Below are 16761 nucleotides of genomic sequence, written 5' to 3' on the forward strand. Positions count from 1 at the left end.
TGGCAGTTATTTTTCTCGTGTCCGATTTCACCGTTAAAATGTAACAATTGCTTTCAGGTGACATCCCTGCATCTTTGGCAATTCCTTGCAGTTTCAGTCAGTTATCCTCTGTGACTATTTTATGCAATTTCGCAGAAATATTAGGGGTAGTGGCACCACACTGCAGATCACCATCCGACTCGGCCCTCCATTCTGCAGCAGTCAAATGAGGAGGAGCAGAGTCCCCCATTGTGTTCTGGAAATCAGCACAAATTTCCTTCATTTTCATACTTTCTTTATGAACTACATAATCGCTCCTTGAATCTCGGATTTTTGCTGTCTTCAGAAATCACTACCGAGCGAGGTGGCGCAGTGGTTAGCACACTGGACTTGCAATTGGGAGGACGACAGTTCAATCCCGCGTCCGGCCATCCTGATTTAGGTTTTCCGTGATTTCCCTAAATCGCTCCAGGCAAATGCCGGGATGGTTCCTCTGAAAGGGCACGGCCGACTTCCTTCCCTAATCCGATGAGACCAATGTTTGGTCTCTTCCCCCAAAACCAACCAACCAGAAATCACTACACGGGACGCCCACACCGTAGCTCTCTTATCGAGAGCACTAGTGTGGCACATGTTTATTTGTAAATTACAAAATATTATTACTGGGGTACATTGTCACCCTACCATCGACATCCGGTGCTGATTCTGCGATTTTCAAACCACCCCTGTTCGTGTGTCGAACAGCCTGCATTGATACCGACAGATCGAACCACTCGATTCACATTGTAATGACATGCACATCCAACTATGGCTCCTTCCTGCCATTCTGTCATGTCTCCAAAATGCCAATGCTGGAGGGTAAGATGACTGCCTGGTGTCCATCCTACACCGTCACGGTGCTCCTTAGCGACCAGTGTGTTCTTTTAAGCCGTGAACAATTTTTTTTTTTCGTGTGTTTATATCTTACATAAGATGACTGATGCATTTTATATCTGCTTTATATATTTAGTACGTTGCAATTCATCCGCTTGGAACTGATTCGCAACACATATAATTTCATATAATACAAGTAATTTCACTGAGTTCTTGTTGTTGTTGTTGTTGTTGTGGTCTTCAGTCCTGAGACTGATTTGATGCAGCTCTCCATGCTACTCTATCCTATGCAAGCTTCTCCATCTCCCAGTACCTACTGCAGCCTACATCCTTCTGAATCTGCTTAGTGTATTCATCTCTTGGTCTCCCTCTACGATTTTTACCCTCCACACCGCCATCCAATGCTAAATTTGTGATCCCTTGATTCCTCAGAACATGTCCTACCAACCGGTCCCTTCTTCTTGTCAAGTTGTGCCACAAACTCCTCTTCTCCCCAAATCTATTCAATACCTCCTCATTAGTTATGTGATCTACCCATCTAATCTTCAGTATTCTTCTGTAGCACCACATTTCGAAAGCTTCTATTCTCTTCTTGTCAAAACTATTTATCGTCCACATTTCACTTCCATACATGGCTACACTCCATATGAATACTTTCAGAAATGACTTCCTGACACTTAAATCAATACTGGATGTTAACAAATTTCTCTTCTTCATAAACGCTTTCCTTGCCATTGCCAGTCTACATTTTATATCCTCTCTACTTCGACCATCATCAGTTATTTTGCTCCCCAAATAGCAAAACTCCTTTACTAGTTTAAGCGTCTCATTTCCTAATCTAATTCCCTCAGCATCACCTGACTTAATTCGACTACATTCCATTATCCTTGTTTTGCTTTTGTTGATGTTCATCTTATACCCTCCTTTCAAGACACTGTCCATTCCATTCAACTGCTCTTCCAAGTCCTTTGCTGTCTCTGACAGAATTACAATGTCATCGGCGAACCTCAAAGTTTTTATTTCTTCTCCATGGATTTTAATACCTACTCCGAACTTTTCTTTAGTTTCCTTTACTGCTTGCTGAATATACAGATTGAATAGCATCGGGGAGAGGCTACAGCCCTGTTTCACTCCCTTCCCAACCACTGCTTCCGTTTCGTGCCCCTCGACTCTTAGAACCGCCATCTGGTTTCTGTACAAATTGTAAATAGCCTTTCGCTCCCTGTATTTTACCCCTGCCACTTTCAGAATTTGAAAGAGAGTATTCCAGTCAACATTGTCAAAAGCTTTCTCCAAGTCTACAAAAGCTAGAAATGTAGGTTTGCCTTTCCTTAATCTTTCTTCTAAGATAAATGGTAGGGTCAATATTGCCTCATGTGTTTCAACATTTTTACGGAATCCTAACTGATCTTCCCCGAGGTCGACTTCAACCAGTTTTTCCATTCGTCTGTAAAGAATTCGTGTTAGTATTTTGCAGCTGTGACTTATTAAACTGATAGTTCGGTAATTTTCACATCTGTCAACACCTGCTTTCTTTGGGATTGGAATTATTATATTCTTCTTGAAGTCTGAGGGAATTTCGCCTGTCTCGTACATCTTGCTCATCAGATGGTAGAGTTTTGTCAGGTCTCGCTCTCCCAGTAGTTCTAATGGAATGTTGTCTACTCCTGGGGCCTTCTTTCGACTTAGTTCTTTCAGTGCTCTGTCAAACTCTTCACGCAGTATCATATCTCCCATTTCATCTTCATCTACATCCTCTTCCGTTTCCATGATATTGTCCTCAAGAACTTCGGCCCTGTATAGGCCCTCTATACACTCCTTCCGCCTTTCTGCTTTCCCTTTTTTGCTTAGAACTGGGTTTCCATCTGAGCTCTTGATATTCATGCAAGTGGTTCTCTTATCTCCAAAGGTCTCTTTAATTTTCCTGTAGGCAGTATCTATCTTACCCCTAGTGAGATAAGCCTCTACATCCTTACATTTGTCCTCTAGCCATCCCTGCTTAGCCATTTTGCACTTCCTGTCGATCTCATTTTTGAGACGTTTGTATTCCTTTTTGCCTGCTTCATTTACTGCATTTTTATATTTTCTCCTTTCATGAATTAAATTCAATATTTCTTCTGTTACCCAAGGATTTCTACTAACCCTCTTCTTTTTACCTACTTGATCGTCTGCTGCCTTCACTACTTCATCCCTCAGAGCCACCCATTCTTCTTCTACTGTATTTCTTTCCCCCATTCCTTTCAATTGTTCCCTTATGCTCTCCCTGAATCTCTGTACAACCTCTGGTTCTTTTAGTTTATCCAGGTCCCATCTCCTTAAATTCCCACCTTTTTGCAGTTTCTTCAGTTTTAATCTACAGGTCATAACCAATAGATTGTGGTCAGAGTCCACATCTGCCCCTGGAAATGTCTTACAATTTAAAACCTGGTTCCTAAATCTCTGTCTTACCATTATATAATCTATCTGATACCTTTTAGTATCTCCAGGGTTCTTCCATGTATACAACCTTCTATCATGATTCTTAAACCAAGTGTTAGCTATGATTAAGTTGTGCTCTGTGCAAAATTCTATCAGGCAGCTTCCTCTTTCATTTCTTAGCCCCAATCCATATTCACCTAGCATGTTTCCTTCTCTTCCTTTTCCTACTGTTAAATTCCAGTCACCCATGACTATTAAATTTTCATCTCCCTTTACTACCCGAATAATTTCTTTTATAGTCATCATACATTTCATCAATTTCTTCATCATCTGCAGAGTTAGTTGGCATATAAACTTGTACTACCATAGTAGGTGTGGGCTTCGTGTCTATCTTGGCCACAATAATGCATTCACTATGCTGTTTGCAGTAGCTTACCTTCACAACTATTTTTTTATTCATTATTAAACCTACTCCTGCATTACCCCTATTTGATTTTGTATCTATATCTTACTTTATCTATCCATTTCCCTTTTTAAATTTTCTAACCTACCTGCCCGATTAAGGGATCTGAAAATTCCATACTCCGGTCTGTAGAATGCCAGTTTTCTTTCTCCTGATAACGATATCCTCTTAAGTAGTCCCCGACCGGAGATATGAATGGGGGACTATTTTACCTCTGGAATATTTTACCCAAGAGGACGCCATGATCATTTAATCATACAGTGAAGCTGCATGCCCTCGGGAAAAATTACGGCTGTAGTTTCCCCTTGCTTTTAGCCAGGCCGTTTTGGTTAGTTTTGCAACACCAGATCAGTCAATCATCCAGACTGTTGCCCCTGCAACTACTGAAAAGGCTGCTGCCCCTCTTCAGGAACCACACATTTGGCTGGCCTCTCAACAGATACCCCTACATTATGGTTTCACCTACGGTACGGCCATCTGTATCGCTGAGGCACACAAACCTCCTCCAATAGCAAGGTCCACGGTTCATGGGGGGGACTGAGGTCTTCATATACCGAAATTACCCTCCCGACCTCGTCCAGAAACAGATCTCCTATGCCTTGTCTCTCCAGTGACCACGACCTCCCACTGTCCGGCCACAAAGGAGCACTCATCTTGTGGCTCAGTACCGTCCGTGACTCGGGCAATTGAATCAAATCTCCACCAGAATTTTGACTACCTCTCCTTGTGCCCTGAAATGAAGAGTGTCCTACCCACTGTTGTTCCCACTATCTGCCCCATCCCTCCCATATCAGTATTCCAGCACCAACCAGACTGCACAGTACCCATTTCTGTCCCTACTACCGAGTGAGGTGGCACAGTGGTTAGCACACTAGACTTGCATTTGGGAGGACGACGGGTCAATCCCGCGTTTGGCTGTCCCGATTTAGGTTTTCCGCGATTTCAGTAAATCGCTTCAGGCAAGTGCCGCAATGGTTCCTTTGACAGGGCATGGCCGACTTACTTCCCCATCCTTTCCTTAATCTGATGAAACCGATGACCTCATTATTTGGTTTCTTCCCCTAAATCGACCAAGCATTCTGTCCCTACTGCACCTCTGCTCCCAATTCCTTGTCCCATGGCTCATATCCTTGCATGAAATAGACGTCGATGTGAAACCTGTCTCGTACCTCCTCCCACCAGCACCTACTCTATTCCAGTCCTGTCAAAGGCATCTCCTATTCCAGTAAAGGCAGGGCTAACTGTGAAAGCAGCCATGTGATTTACAAACTAAGCTGCAACCATTGTACCATGTGGTATGACAAGTAAGTAGATGTCTGTCGGCGCAAATGATCACTCACAAATAGGCAGTGAGAGACAGCTGGACTGTTCAAGTTGCTGAATGTGAATGTGCTGCACAACACGATGTACTTCACTTTGACAATTGCTTCATAGCCTGTGCCACCTGGATCCTTTCTGCCAACACCAGCTTTTCTGAATTGTTCTGGTGGGAGCCCGCCCTAAAACCTGTTTGTTGTTCCTGCAACCCCCCTGGCTTCAACCTTCGCTATTCTCTGTTCTCCACCTACCTATCCCCTTCCCAGCTCCCACACCAGCACTGCACATGCCTCCATTCTGCCAATGCATGCACTATTCTCTTCCCCTTCTCCACGTCTCTCCTCTGCCTTTTCTGCTCCCCCTTCCCTCCTCTCCCCCCACCTATCACAGTGTCCCAACTTTGCACCTAGCAAAGCCCTATCCTGTCCCCACCACATCCCTTTACATTCTCACAGGCAGCACAGTATCTTCTCCCACCCCGTGCCTCCTCCTTATCCCCTCCACCCAGGACTGCTGCTCATGTCAGACGTTCCAGTCTGCAGTCAGGCCACAGCAGCCAGAGACAGTGACCGTGTGTGTGTGTGTGTGTGTGTGTGTGTGTGTGTGTGTGTGTGTGTGTGTGTGTGTGTGTGTGTGAGAGAGAGAGAGAGTTGTACTTGTGTGAATATGTGTGTTCTTTCTATTTCTGAAGAAGGCCTTGTGGCCGAAAGCTGAAATGTGTAGTAGTTTTCTCAGTGTGCCTGTCTGTAACTCAATGCCTCATCTATGTGGCAAGTAGCAAACCGTGATTTTCATAATATTGTTGTAATTTCGTTTAATACATGACATCTTCATAAAATTCTTTGAAGGAATATAAACATTTTTCTGACAAAAAATATTTTAATTTTGTGCTCAAATTTCTCCCTTATGTATGATAAGAAAATTTAGGAGAATTTTAAATGAAGTCAAACCTCCAATAAATGGCTCTGCTCTATAATTTTTAGTATTGTTGAAAGCAGTTCTTTTGTCACAGTGCTGTTATCCTGTCCACCAATGCATTTATTTCTTCATTTTGTTGGGCCACAAAAGGTATAATCAATTTTAAAAAAAATAAGGAATATACAAAATTGTTGAGGCTTTCGTGGCTACTTGTTGACAAACTGCCTATTGGCTTCTGTCTCTGGTTCTTCGGCCGACGTTCATCTAATGATTTTTTCTGACGTTTCGCCAGCACGAGTGGCTGGCATTGTCAAAGCTTCACACTCCATTGCCGGTGGTGAACTGGAGCTGAGCTCGCGGGCGCAGACTATATGTACCTGGCGCGCAGGTGTGTGTGCTGTCACAAAGTTACCCCTATAATCTGCAGAAATAATTTTATAAAATTCAGCTCGTACACAATGGTTCGCACATATCACTTATTTATACCAACTTACCTTTAGTTCGCTGCTTTCATCACTAATAGCAGCATTGTGTAGAAACGCACTGCAGCAAAGGTAAATGTTGAAAACACACTGTGACAGAAGTATTTGTCGAATGTTGACCCGAGTTACAGTATACAAGAATAAAAAGCTGGAACAATTGTAATAAACATTTTTGGAACAGTGATTAAAATTTTTTTAATTTTTTTGTTTTTAAAATTCAGTCTTAATCACACCAGGTATGTTACAAGAACATACGTGATATCACAACAGCTGAGAAGTGTGCTCCACCTACCATCTTCGAAGGATGCCATGGGTCTGATGTTGGTCATGTGATATGACCAAAACCGGTCACCTATGTTCTTGTAACAAACGTGGTGTGATTAAGACTGAATTTTAAAAACAAAAAATTTTAAAAAGCTGGAACACACTGTTGTCACAAAGTAATACCTTGCTCACAATACTGCCCAGTTTTATGGTATTATGACAGGAAAAAACATGATTGTTAACATACGACGACTTAATAAAACTGATGGCATATCACGTGCTTCAATAGAAGCCTGTATCAGCTACTACTATATGAAAATCTAGGGTTGTTATATTACAACTACCTAAGTGAAAGTGAGGCACTTTCTAGATTTAGGAAATATAGCACCTTCCCTGGGGGATAGTGTGGGGAGGGTTAAAAAGAAACTGCAAGTCAATCATTTTTTATGTATATAGTTTACCCATTTGTCATGTTTATTTTGTTCAAGATTTTACACGGTTACATTACTCTTACCTGGACATGCACAATGTTACAGCATTTATGGAAGTATGCGTTATGCACCCCCTTGACGTGGTGAAGACGCGTTTGCAGCTGCAGCACTCACCGGTGGCCGGATCCACGTCCATGGGCGTAGCCCAGTACTACTACACTGGCGTTGTCAACTGTTTTCGGACTGTCTACCGCCAGGAGAGCTTCCTCTCACTGTGGAAGGGAGTCGTCCCTTCCGTACTCATTGAGACTCCGAGGAGAGCAATGAATGTGAGTCACTCAATTTGCTTCTGAGACAATCTCTTCATAGTATAGTCACTGCACTGTAGTTTTATATAAGTATTCCCCTTATTTTGTATGTTTTCTTTCAGAAGTATATGTAATAATTTTGCTTCAACCAAAATTGTTGTTAATAATAACCACTTAACTGATCTTCAGAAAAACATTAGGTCCCATCCTTTCAAATCAACCCCACACAAGAATGAGTAATGGCTGGTGTGTGGTGCATGTTTCAAATAAGGAAGTTCCCACACCACACCCTGTATAACCAGTTCATAAATGTACAGCAAGGGAACATTTAGTATAATGAGGAGATTATTTTTAAGTAGGTGGCACGATATTCTTTGCTTTGCATTGTGCAATTTCTAATGATGATATTTGAAGCATTAATGGTTGGGACATATTGTTCAAGCTGCCTCAAAATATAGTTCTGGGTATATTATTATTACTTATATTCGTGCTGGTTGCATTGTATAATATCATCAGTGCAAATGCCAGGCTGTTTCATATATTTTCAGGGTCTGAATCCTGCAAATCCTGGTTTTTGTAATGGATTCGAACATCGTTTAACTTTCTTTGTTTTGTTTGAAACTGCATTAACTGATTTTTTTTTCTGTTTTAATTTTAAACCATCCAGGTTAAATCAGTTGTCTAATTTTTTGTCGTATTTATGGCAGTTTGAGGAATTTAGTTAGCACTGGTAGTTTCAATGGTACAGATGTATCACTGAAAAGAGAGCTGAGTGACAGTCATTATTGAGCAGTAGATCATTTAAGTAAAATGCAAACAAAATGGAGCCTTAGGTTGAATTTTGGGGATTTCCTGTAAAGTAGTTTTTCCAATCCAAAGCATAATTGCCTCAATCTGATGTTATAACAACTCTTTTTCTTCAACTAATAATGACAGAAATATAAGGAGGCAAGTGTTAGATTTCTAGATATGTGCAAGGACATCTAATTTTGGCAGGGTACATGCAGATACTATTTAAAATGTGTAGCAGGCTGGCTATGTCATGGGGGTTAAAGGGCATAGCACACAAATACTGCAGAGCAACTTCAGTATGTCAAGCAGAGACTTGAAATTATATGGGGCACTAGTATACAGACAGCCTATCCATCCCATGTATCCCTTTGTTTTTAAATGTTGCAGATATTGTTCAGTGACACATGTGTTGTTTTCCCAAATTTCAAATCTTTTTTTTTTTTATTTTCGCTCATTATTTAATTCATTTGGTACTTGTGTCTGTCACAGGTACGCTTATTTGCTTGTAATTGCTAAATTTCTGTTCTTTTTTGCATATTTCACTTACATCTTGTAATTTACTACTGACATAGTGTATTGCGTATCACTAATCTGAACTAATTATCTCATATTACAGTTTCTTCTCTTTGAAAACTATGAGCAGTACCTCTTGTTTGGGGCTGAAACAGCAAAACCATTGGTAAGTATAACATGTTGTAGATTGATCCTGTTTTATACTACTTTTATTAACAATGTGTTTATAAAAGAAATGTGGATCTGTAAATAATGGAAGGAGTAAAAAATCAGACTATTTCTTGTATTTTAGTTGTAGACCACTCCGACTCACCATGTGGTTGAGACAGCCTAATCTACAAGTACAGTAAATGAGATCGAAAGCATTGCAAAACTTTCCCTCAGAGCTAGAACCTTTTCTAGGCAGCTCATAAAACTGTTGGGTATATTGACAACATCCTCAGATGTCCTACGAACTTTGCTGTCAACAATCAACAATCAAACACAGTTCAAAAATAACAGTAATATTAATAATAGATATAATACTAGAAAGAGTAATGGTGTACACTATCCTTCCCTCAGCCTTAGGGTAGTGCAGAAGTAAATGAATTCAGCCATAAAAATATTTGACCCCCCTATCCATTTGATGTAAAGAATTCGACAGATAATAAAATCAACTTAAAATACAAACTGAAATTGTGTATGCTTGACAAATACAAATTGAAATTGTGTTTGCTTGATACGTACAAACTGAAGTTATGTATGCTTGACAACTACTTCTACTCCATGGAAGAACTTCTCAATGAGTAATAATATGGTGTATGAATCTATTGTGGGGGGTGTGGGGGAGGTGGTACCAATAATACAGGGTGTTTCAAAAAGAATGACATGATTTTGAATGGCAACAAATATAAAACATTGGGATGTGCCAGAAAGGAAGAGTGTGTTGGAATGGGCACGGTCTAAAGCAGGCTCATCCAAGAATTGCCCGCGGGTCCCAGGCAGTGTAGTTCAGCATCCCGGCCACGACCGTGTGTCGCTAGTGTCGGCATAGGAGCGAGAGAGAGAGAGAGCTGCGGAGTGAGTGAGACCGCACAGCACTGCTCTGCGGTGGACTGTCCCACAGTCAGATCCAGCGCAAACAAGATAACAGAGGAAGCGCACCTCTGTAAAAGAGGCCGATGAGCGGTAAAACAAGCAAACCATTTACTGTTTAGGTAGCAACTAGTGCTCGTGTGGCAGAATTACTACTCAAAGCTTTAGACAACAATATCCAAAACAAGAATCGAAGAACATCTGAGTTGTTTTCTGGCCCACAGGTTCATTCTATTAGTACTGCACATGCACACTCGTCATATGTACAATAGGCGTCTTCTGAAAAATATATCAGTTTCTTAAATGAACTAGAGTCATAAATATTCTATTTTAGAAATAATTTTCTGTAAGGGATATAGAGTCTATTTCTTACTGTTAGCAGTTACAAGTAAATATTTTTTGTTATACTTCGGGCTACATCTTTTTGTATCCCTTTTCACAGTTTAGAAATCTGATCCTTAGTTTCTGTTTTGTACGTAATAATTTTAACCGACCAAGTTTGAAAACTTATTAAAAATAGAATTAAGGCTTTAAAGCTCTTTAATACATACAGTTAACATTGTTAAAGAAGACAATTAACATGTTACACTTTTTTCCTTTTTTGAGGAAACGGTTTTGTCTATGTTTGGTTCAATATTCCCTGACACTGATAACCTCAAAGAATTAGTTAAATTTTTATCGCAAAGTAATGAACGGTTCTTAGTTTCAGCAAGCTTTAAAAGAGAGAAAAAGTGCTCACAGATATACTTGGAACCAAACATTGAGAGAACTTCGGCAGCGTGCTTGTGCAAAAGAGGATATTTCTCTCGTGGAAGACAGCTGTAAAAGTCACCCCAGTTTTACATATGAGAAAGCGGTCCTTCAGGCGGATATCGCACTGCAGGTCAATCAGCTCTAGTTGACGCACTTGTGAAACTTCTTTTTTTTAAATCTTATGGGACTTAACTGCTAAGGTCATCAGTCCCTAAGCTTACATACTACTTAACCTAAATTATCCTAAGGAGAAACACACACACACCCATGCCCGAGGGAGGACTCGAACCTCCGCCCGGATCAGCCGCACAGTCCATGACTGCAGCGCCTTAGACCGCTCGGCTAAGGACTTGTGAGACGTCCTATGCTGAAGGGAAAACGGGCGAACAAATATATCTGAGGCTGATTGAAGCTCACTTATCTCCAAAAATCTGTTTTCAAACCATTCTTGTAATTTGCAAATGATTTCAACATAATCTGAAAAATCTGCATCTTCTTTAATGCTATGTAGTTCAGGAAAGTGTCCACAATTCTTCTTGTGCAATTGTTTTTCCCAAAAAATAATTTTTTTTTTTAAATGCTTGAATCGTCTGCACTAAATCAACAACATAGTGATTATCGCGTTGGAGTGAAATGTTCAAAGAATTTAAATGACCAGAAAGGTCACTCAAAAAAGCCAAATTCGCCACCCACTTAAGATCACAAAGTAATTCTTCAGGACGTTCTTTCATTTCCAAAAAGGTATTTATTTCACCCCTCAATGAGAAAAACTGATGAAGCACCTTTCCCCTGCTCAGCCATCTTACTTTGGTGTTGTAGGGGATGTCCGGGTATTCCGCTTCGATATCAGCCAGAAATTCTTTTAATTGGCGATGTGTGAGTCCTTGCGGTCGAAGATAATTAACCGTTCGAAGAACTGTGTCCATAACATGTTTTTATGTTGACAATCTTCGCACAAAGTGCCTTATGGTGTATCAGACAATGGACTGCCGCGAATAAGGAACAGCCGACTGTCATATCCCTCGTAGCGCAGGGGCTCCATCCGTTGTTACGCTGGTCAGATGTTCCCATTTTAAGCCCATCGACTCTTAACACGTTTTCCATGGCTAGAAAAATATCCAAGCCTGTGGTTGTGTCTTTTAATGGTATAAGATCGAGAAATTCTTCGGTGAGACTCAGATTGTCATCAATACCTCGAATGAATATGACGAGCTGAGATATGTCCGCAACGTCAGCGGACTCGTCAAGAGCGATAGAAAGTGAAATAAAGTTTGCTGCTCTCTCCATTAATTGCTGCTCCATATCTGAGACCTTATCTTCTACTCTGTGGGCACGAAGCGCGCGTACAGTGGCATGGCGAGGCTCGGCAGGCGGTCCGCACGGCCAGCTAAGCGACACGGCTCGGCCACTGCGACAACAAACGAATTGGCTCGGGGTGCTAGCACCCCAGGAACACAGTTTGGATGAGCCTGGTCTAGAGTTAGATGTCAGTCAATGTGTTGTCTCAGTTAGCAGTGAGTCAGAAGTGAGATGACATCTGCTCAACAGAAAGTGTTTTGTGTGCTGCAGTTTGCAAAGACTGAGTCATTGATTTTGGTCCAGAGTGCTTTTCATTCATGTTTTAGCATTGATCTACCTGTCCCAAAAACATTTGTCATTGGTATTGCCAATTTGAAGAGACAGTGTGCTTGTATGAAGGTAAGAGTCTAGGTTGATCTCGCACTCGGTGGAAAGAATTCGGCAAATGTTTAAGCGAGGTCCAAAAGTCTGCTTGCCACACAGGCAGAGAACTGACAATGCCTCATGAGACTGGGAAATGTTAAGACATCATTTGGTCTGTAAACCATACAGACTACAGTTAGTGCAAACTATTTGGGTTGATGATGAAAGGAAATAGATTGACTTCAGTAGTGCTCTGTTCAGGGTTTATACGACCCAGGAGATCGGGAAAAAAACCGGGAATATTTTCATCTGGGAGAAATGTGGGAATTTTTATTGTTTTAGTTTTCAGTTAAATTTTTGTAACTTTGACTATTAAGAACCAATACTCTACCAAAGAATTTACTGTATTTCGCTACTGAATAATAATATTGGAGCAATAAAACATCAACAAGAGAAAAAAAAAAATGAAAATAAAACTTAAGTTGCAAAGGAAATGCGCCATATACAACTACAAAACTCAGTGCTCATACAATCATCTACCAATAGCAAATTGTGTCACAGGCTTTAGGAAGACTATGCAGTGCTTCACAACAATGAATTGCTTCCGATGAGCGTGACGTCACAACTGCAGTAGCGTTTGAGTGGTTGCGAGTGAGCTCTTGCGCATGTACTGTAGCGTCGCATATGAGTAGTATCTTCTCTCGTTTCTAGCTACAGAAGTGTGGAAGTTAGCTGTATAAGCAATAGCAGCAAGCAGCCAATACTACTCAGAAAAATTTTACTGGCACATCTAAGCTGCCAGATTCACGCATGGTCAACAGGCCTGGCTCTAGGGGTCGGGGAACAAACTGGGGTATCTACCCTGGGCAGCAATTTCAGGGGACGGGGAGGGCAAATTCATATTCTTGAGGAAAAAGACCATGTTTCACAATACGCCTAGCATCCAGTGCGCGTTGGTCTTTCGATTATTCATATGACTTTGAAACACATCCCTGTTGGGTTTTGAACATTTTTGAACAAATTCTAAGATCATCCTGAATGAATCGTAAGTTTTTTTTTTAATGCGTTCTTAGTGTATGTGATGTCTCTGCTATGGGAATCCCTGTGGCATCTAGAGATAAACTTTCCTGCAGACAAAAGGGGACGGGGCTATACGAGTTGAGCAGAATAAAACCAAACGGGTGAAAGCCAGTTTGGTTGACTGGGTTTGAGAATGATGAGCATTGTTATAATTACTAACAAAATCCATAGATTCAGACTACCAGAGTGGAAATAAACAAGTAACAGGAGTAACAGGCAAGAAATATCACGTATTATCTTCTTGGTGTATCTAAGAAAATGAAATTTTGACAGAAAATATTTGCCCAGACCGCTACACTAGTAAAGGCCATTTGTACAGTCCCCAGCTAGCAGATGCTAAAGTTCTATTCTGGGAGTAGCACAGAAAACACATATGAAAACGTAATAACACCTAACCAAAGAATAAATGCGGGATAACTAAACCAGTGATTGTAACAGGGTTACTGAAGGTAACCGGAGAATACATTTTGACACTGGCGGGAATAGTTACAGAATTAGTGATGAGAAGATTGTTTGTTAGAAAGAGGATGGAGGAGAAACTGGGGCATCACATAAATTATGGACTAATATGACGATTCCAAATTTATATAAAAATTTCGTACTACTGCTTTTTGATCTCATTCTTCAGAAGCTAGAGCATGTGAATGAAATGTGAAACAATTTCCTAATATAAAACTTTTTGCTTGTAGTAAGCCTAATAGGCATCTGATATTGGTACTTCGTGAATTGAGTTGCGTTATAAAAGTGACCATTTGTGCCAAAACAGTCTCGTTTATTTGGTGTGTGTTACAATTGCTGCAATATTAGGCAGGCTTGTTTCGTTTTATTTAGCAGACAGTGAGAAAATATGTGTAATCAGATCGAGAAACCACATCAGTCTTTGATACTATTGCTTTAACAGCTTTTTCAATATTTAATAGATCCTTTCCCAGAAAGGAAAGCACTCCATGTAAAGCTATAGCAAGATTAGAGAGAAAAAATTGCTATGAATTAAGGATGGAAGAAATGTTACTATCCTGTTTGTCTCTTGTTTTTACAGGTTTTATGTATCTCATATTTAATTTGATGTCTCACAAAGCAGCAAGTTATTAGATAGTAGGTAATAAAGAGTGCAAATTTACTGAAGAGTTCTTGTTCTCCAAGTTCCAATTAATCCCATCCGCTATTAATTGCGAGTTGGGAGCAATAGAGGCACCACAGGGCATTTAATTTCCACTGTCCTGAATGTAGTTTGATGGCACCCATTACAAAATGTTACACATTTGAGTTCCACAGAGTGAAATACAGTGACATGCGATAGAAGACTGCTGTGTGAAGAGGCATGGCACTGCACTTTGACACACCTTAGGCCAAATAACATGTCTTACATTTCCTCTAACATATATGTCTTATGTATCAGACTCTACAGAAAGATGTGTGCTACAAAATAAACATATTTTTGAGACTTACCTCAAACGCTCGAGGAAAGGGGGGTGCCACTATCTAGTATTGCCCCGGTTCAGAAATGTCGTAGATCCGGGACTGATCAACAAAGCAGTCAGAGAGTCAGAGTTGCAGTGCGGAGGTGAGTAGTCTTCACGTGACCTGTGTTTACGTTTAGTGATTCTGCTGTTTCCTCTTCGTTTATTGCTGTCATGTCAAATGAAAACGAAACAGATTTCTATGGCCAGGAGCTATCAGGTGAATTAAAATACATTCACGTAATTACCCAAGGTTAAAATAAGTTATTAGTTTCAGATTTTATTATATGTCCACCTTTCTGACAGTCAAGCATTAATCGCCTCGCAGAACAATGAAGTTATATTTGTCAGTTTGCTAAAGAAATTTGGCTTTCATTAATCTTTTCCGCTGAGGCAGTCCATTTATTTGAAACAACATGTTTAAATCCACACAATTGGCTAGTTTCAGATGTTCGCTGCATTTCAAGTGCACGTTTTCATCTTCTATCACGTATCGCATTATGCCATTATAAGGAACCAAACATGAGATAATACGGTGCTGGTACTCCAAGAAGATTCACATCCGACTCTGGACATACGAATGTGCACTTTAAGCCGAATTATGCATTTTTGTATGGTTCACGAATTTCCGATGCTCTAGGAGTATCCTCTGATGTCTTGTTTCTTTAATGACATAATGTAAGATCTTCTAATGTTTTACACACGAACATACAGGCTTCCTGCTTCGTCATAGCTGCGCAAGCGCAGTGACGCCTATTATCTGGCGCTCTCTGGCAACTGCTGAAACAAGTCTATTTTTAACAGGTTGCGGGAAAATATTGCGAGTGGTGGTTTGAGAAGCGTTACTTCCAAAGTAAATTTCCTTTTACACAAGATGAACTATGTGTGAGAATGTACGATGAATTTTTTAAATCACAGAGCGTTTGACTCTCATTTAAAAATCAACTCTTTGAGGACGACCATTTAGAATAATTTCGAGCCCAGAGGATAAGACATTTCTGTAGTCGTTAAAAATTTTACTGGCACATTTGTGTGTTGTATCTTTCTTTTAGTGTAATATGCACAAAAAAGATCAACAATATATGTGAAAGCTTAGCTTCTCTTGCAGCTTATTAATTTTAGAGACCAATATTATATGTGAAACTTTACTTTTCTTGTAGTAACACTATGTATATTAATTTAAAGCATTAACTTTTCTTATTTGTGTGTTCTCACTACTTAACAGTGATGTTGCTATTGGCCGACTACATCATGTGCCCTATGCTCTGAACAGCCGCTGCCATAGGCTGGCAAGATCACGTGACATGAGCTATGACTGGTTCACAAAAGCGCAATGCAATCTCGATTTCAATGCTTGGGAAAGTAACGTGCGGTGTTTGGTGGAATTCGAATTTACACTTTTGAAATACGAAAATATGCTGTGTACATGTTGCTGCCCATCAGACATGTTGCTGCACATGAGACATCTTTCCAAAATGTGTTTTTTTTCCCCCAAGTTTCATTTTCTAAAGTGTTGGGAAATTCTACGCTGGTGTATGAAACCATAACCATTCAAACAACTGATAAGTCTTACAGTTCTGAGGAAAAGTATACTGTCACTTAACATGGAAAAAGTGTATTTTTAACTGTGAAATCCGGGAATTTTTTTTCCTTGTCCGTGTACACACCCGTCTGCTAAAGGACATGAAAGACGATACATTTTTACCACGGTTAATTTTCTGTGATGAAGCAACGTTCCATTTTAGCAGTAAAATAAATCAACATAATGTGCGCATATGGGGCTCCAGAACCCTCATGACTCTGTTGAGTATGAAAGAGATTCACCTGAAGTGAACATTTTTTGTGCCTTCTTTTTATGAGGAAAACACTATGACTGGAGTGAGCTGTCTTCAAATGCTGCAGAATTGGCTTTTTCCAAAATTTCTAGAGGGCTCCAATGACTTCATTTTCCACCAGGATCGAGCTCCACCACAC

The 16761-nt window shown here is 40.3% G+C and overlaps 1 protein-coding gene across 4 annotated transcripts in view; it reads left to right on the plus strand.

Moving 5' to 3' along the window:
• LOC124717173 (mitochondrial 2-oxodicarboxylate carrier-like) overlaps positions 1-16761 on the plus strand; it is a 105375-nt gene that overhangs the window by 56661 nt on the left and 31953 nt on the right. For all 4 annotated transcript variants that reach the window (XM_047243947.1, XM_047243946.1, XM_047243948.1 and 1 more), the window contains 2 exons: positions 7251-7474; positions 8862-8924. In XM_047243947.1, the coding sequence (XP_047099903.1) occupies positions 7251-7474; positions 8862-8924 (287 nt within the window). The remainder of the gene's footprint in view (positions 1-7250; positions 7475-8861; positions 8925-16761) is intronic.

This window comes from Schistocerca piceifrons, chromosome 9, assembly GCF_021461385.2.
Source record: "Schistocerca piceifrons isolate TAMUIC-IGC-003096 chromosome 9, iqSchPice1.1, whole genome shotgun sequence".
NCBI classification, from domain to species: domain Eukaryota; kingdom Metazoa; phylum Arthropoda; class Insecta; order Orthoptera; family Acrididae; genus Schistocerca; species Schistocerca piceifrons.